The sequence below is a fragment of the Parus major genome, chromosome 22 (genome assembly GCF_001522545.3).
Source record: "Parus major isolate Abel chromosome 22, Parus_major1.1, whole genome shotgun sequence".
In the NCBI taxonomy this organism is placed as follows: domain Eukaryota; kingdom Metazoa; phylum Chordata; class Aves; order Passeriformes; family Paridae; genus Parus; species Parus major.
The window spans coordinates 601,713-604,009 of NC_031790.1; the positions used below are offsets into that span (position 1 = coordinate 601,713).

Genomic DNA, 2,297 nt, shown 5'->3' on the forward strand with positions numbered 1-2,297 from the left:
TGGGGAGCAGAGATGGATCCTGCACAAACCCAGCACTCCAGGCAGGATTTTTTCCCCTCCATGAAGGAAGGAAGGAGCTCACCTGTGAGGTAGAGGGCGAAGGAGATGAAGCGATGGTATTTGCTGAGGATCCTCAGGGGCTCCTCCCTCTGCACCAGGGTGAAGAAATAATCTGTCACCGTCTCGCCGTAGAAGAAATAGTTCACACACAGCAGGAAGTACCTGGGGAGGGTGGGAACCTCGTCAGCAGAGCCCTGAAAGGCTCCTGGAGTGGCTGATCCCTTGGCAGTGCCAACAGGTTTTGGAAATGTCTCCTTGACTCCCAAGAGTGGCTGCAGCTCCCAGCCCCACGCTGGGATGGGTCACAGCACACAGAATCTGCCTTTAGTTTGTCATGAACTGGCCTCTGCCTCCCAAAATCCCACCCCTTGTGATTCCCAAAATCCTCCACCCTGTGCCTCCCAAAAACACTCACCAAAGCCCCTTTTTGGAGCCCACTTTTAGGGCTTCTGTGCCCCAAAAGCCCCAGTGCTGCCCTCTCCACAGCCCCCAGGTATGAGAGGAGAAGGGGAAAGGCCTTGAGCTGCAGGAGGGCAGGGTTAGATGGGAAATTGGGAAGGAATTCCTCCTGGGAGGGTGGGGAGGGGTTGGGATGGAGTTCCCAGAGGAGCTGTGGATGTCCCTGGACCTCTGGCAGTGCCCAAGGCCGGGCTGGATGAGATTTGGAACAGCTGGGACAGTGGGAGGTGTTGGGATGGAGTTCCCAGAGGAGCTGTGGATGTCTCTGGACCTCTGGCAGTGCCCAAAGCCAGGCTGGATGAGGTTTGGAGCAGCTGGGACAGCGGGAGGTGTCCCTGCCACAGCAGGGGTGGGATTTAATGTCCCTTCTGTGGGATTCTGTGATTTTCCTTTACAAGTGCAGCCAGCACAGGTCACTGTGAGCCCAGGGCCCGTGGCTGCACCCTGTGAGTGCCATGGGGAGGGTCCAGGGGAGGGGGAGCAGCCCCTCACTCACCAGCTGAGCGTCCTGAACCAGGGCAGGTCGTAGGAGTGGTACACGTTGTAGCCGATGGTGATGATCTCGTGGAAACATTTGATCTGGACACACATCACCTGCACAGAGAGGACACCCAGGCACAACTCCTGCTGCTTGAACACCTCTTCCCTCCAGGGATGAAAACCAAGCACGTGCAGAGCTCAAGGGCTTTTAGCAGGTGCCATCAGCCCTGAAGGAGCCTTCCAGCCCCTCATGAGGAGCTCAGGATGGTGTTTCCCCTCCCAGGTGGGAAGCTCAGGATGGTGTTTCCCCTCCCAGGTGAGGAGCTCAGGATGGTGTTTCCCCTCCCAGCCCCTCATGAGGAGCTCAGGATGGCATTTTCCCCTCCAGGCTGGAAGTTCAGGATGGCATTTCCCCCTCCCAGCCCCTCATGAGGAGCTCAGGATGGCATTTTCCCCTCCCTTCCCCCTGCAGGAGGTTTCTAACAACCCCTTGTGTGAGTTCCAGCTGCAGCCCAACACTGACCAGCAGGTTCCTCCCAGGTTTCCCCCATGGAGAGAGGAATCCAGGATCTCCAGGATCTCCAGGATCTCCAGGATCTCCAGGACACAGGCCCTGAGCTCCCCCAGCTGCAGGGAAGGTCAGGACCCCTCCCTGGAGCACTTACTATGGTCATCAACACCATGGGGCCCAGGTAGATGATGATGAAGAAGAAGGTGATCATTGCCAGTGTGAGGATGCCTCTCACCCACCAGTTCTTCCATCTGAGCCACAGAGAAGGAAAACATCAGGGAAAGGCAAGACAGAACAAAGCAGCCAAAGAGAATTTCTGCTGTCTGTGTGGCACAAGAAGGAAACTGAGCCCTGGAAAGGCCAGGTTTCCTCTGGGTGCTGCAGAGACCTCCATGAAGCTGCAGCAGCTGCACCTCGCTCAGTGCAGAGAGCTGAGCACATCCCAGGCACTGAGATGGGACAGGGCAGCCCCTGCTCTGCTTCTGCTGCAGCTCTCCCAGCCCTCAGACACGCTGCAGGGTAAATTCAAATCAAATGGGGACTGTTCCCCCTCTCCACACTGCTCCCCATGAGGAGAGATGGCCCCTGGCAGGTTGTACCCTCCCTGCTTTCCTTTCCTCTCCCACGCTGGCAGCACGCTCAGGACAGACAGACACCTCCTCCTGTGCTACAAACACAAATTTCCTGCCAGGCACTTTGTGGAGAATATCCCTGGTTTGTTCCCAAATCCTGTCCTTACCAGAGCAGCTCCTCAGTTCCTGCAGGATCCAGCTACAGCTCAAACCTT

General features: G+C 57.0%; 1 protein-coding gene across 1 annotated transcript in view; it reads right to left on the reverse strand.

Annotated features, from left to right (window-relative positions):
* CDS2 (CDP-diacylglycerol synthase 2) overlaps positions 1 to 2,291 on the reverse strand; it is a 7,293-nt gene extending 5,002 nt beyond the window's left edge. The window contains exons 1-3 of the mRNA XM_015648890.2: positions 1,665 to 2,291; positions 1,016 to 1,113; positions 83 to 222 (exon numbers count right to left, since the gene is read on the reverse strand). Coding sequence (XP_015504376.1) covers positions 83 to 222; positions 1,016 to 1,113; positions 1,665 to 1,721 — 295 coding nt within the window. The 5' untranslated portion in view covers positions 1,722 to 2,291. The remainder of the gene's footprint in view (positions 1 to 82; positions 223 to 1,015; positions 1,114 to 1,664) is intronic.
* Positions 2,292 to 2,297: the final 6 nt, after the last annotated feature.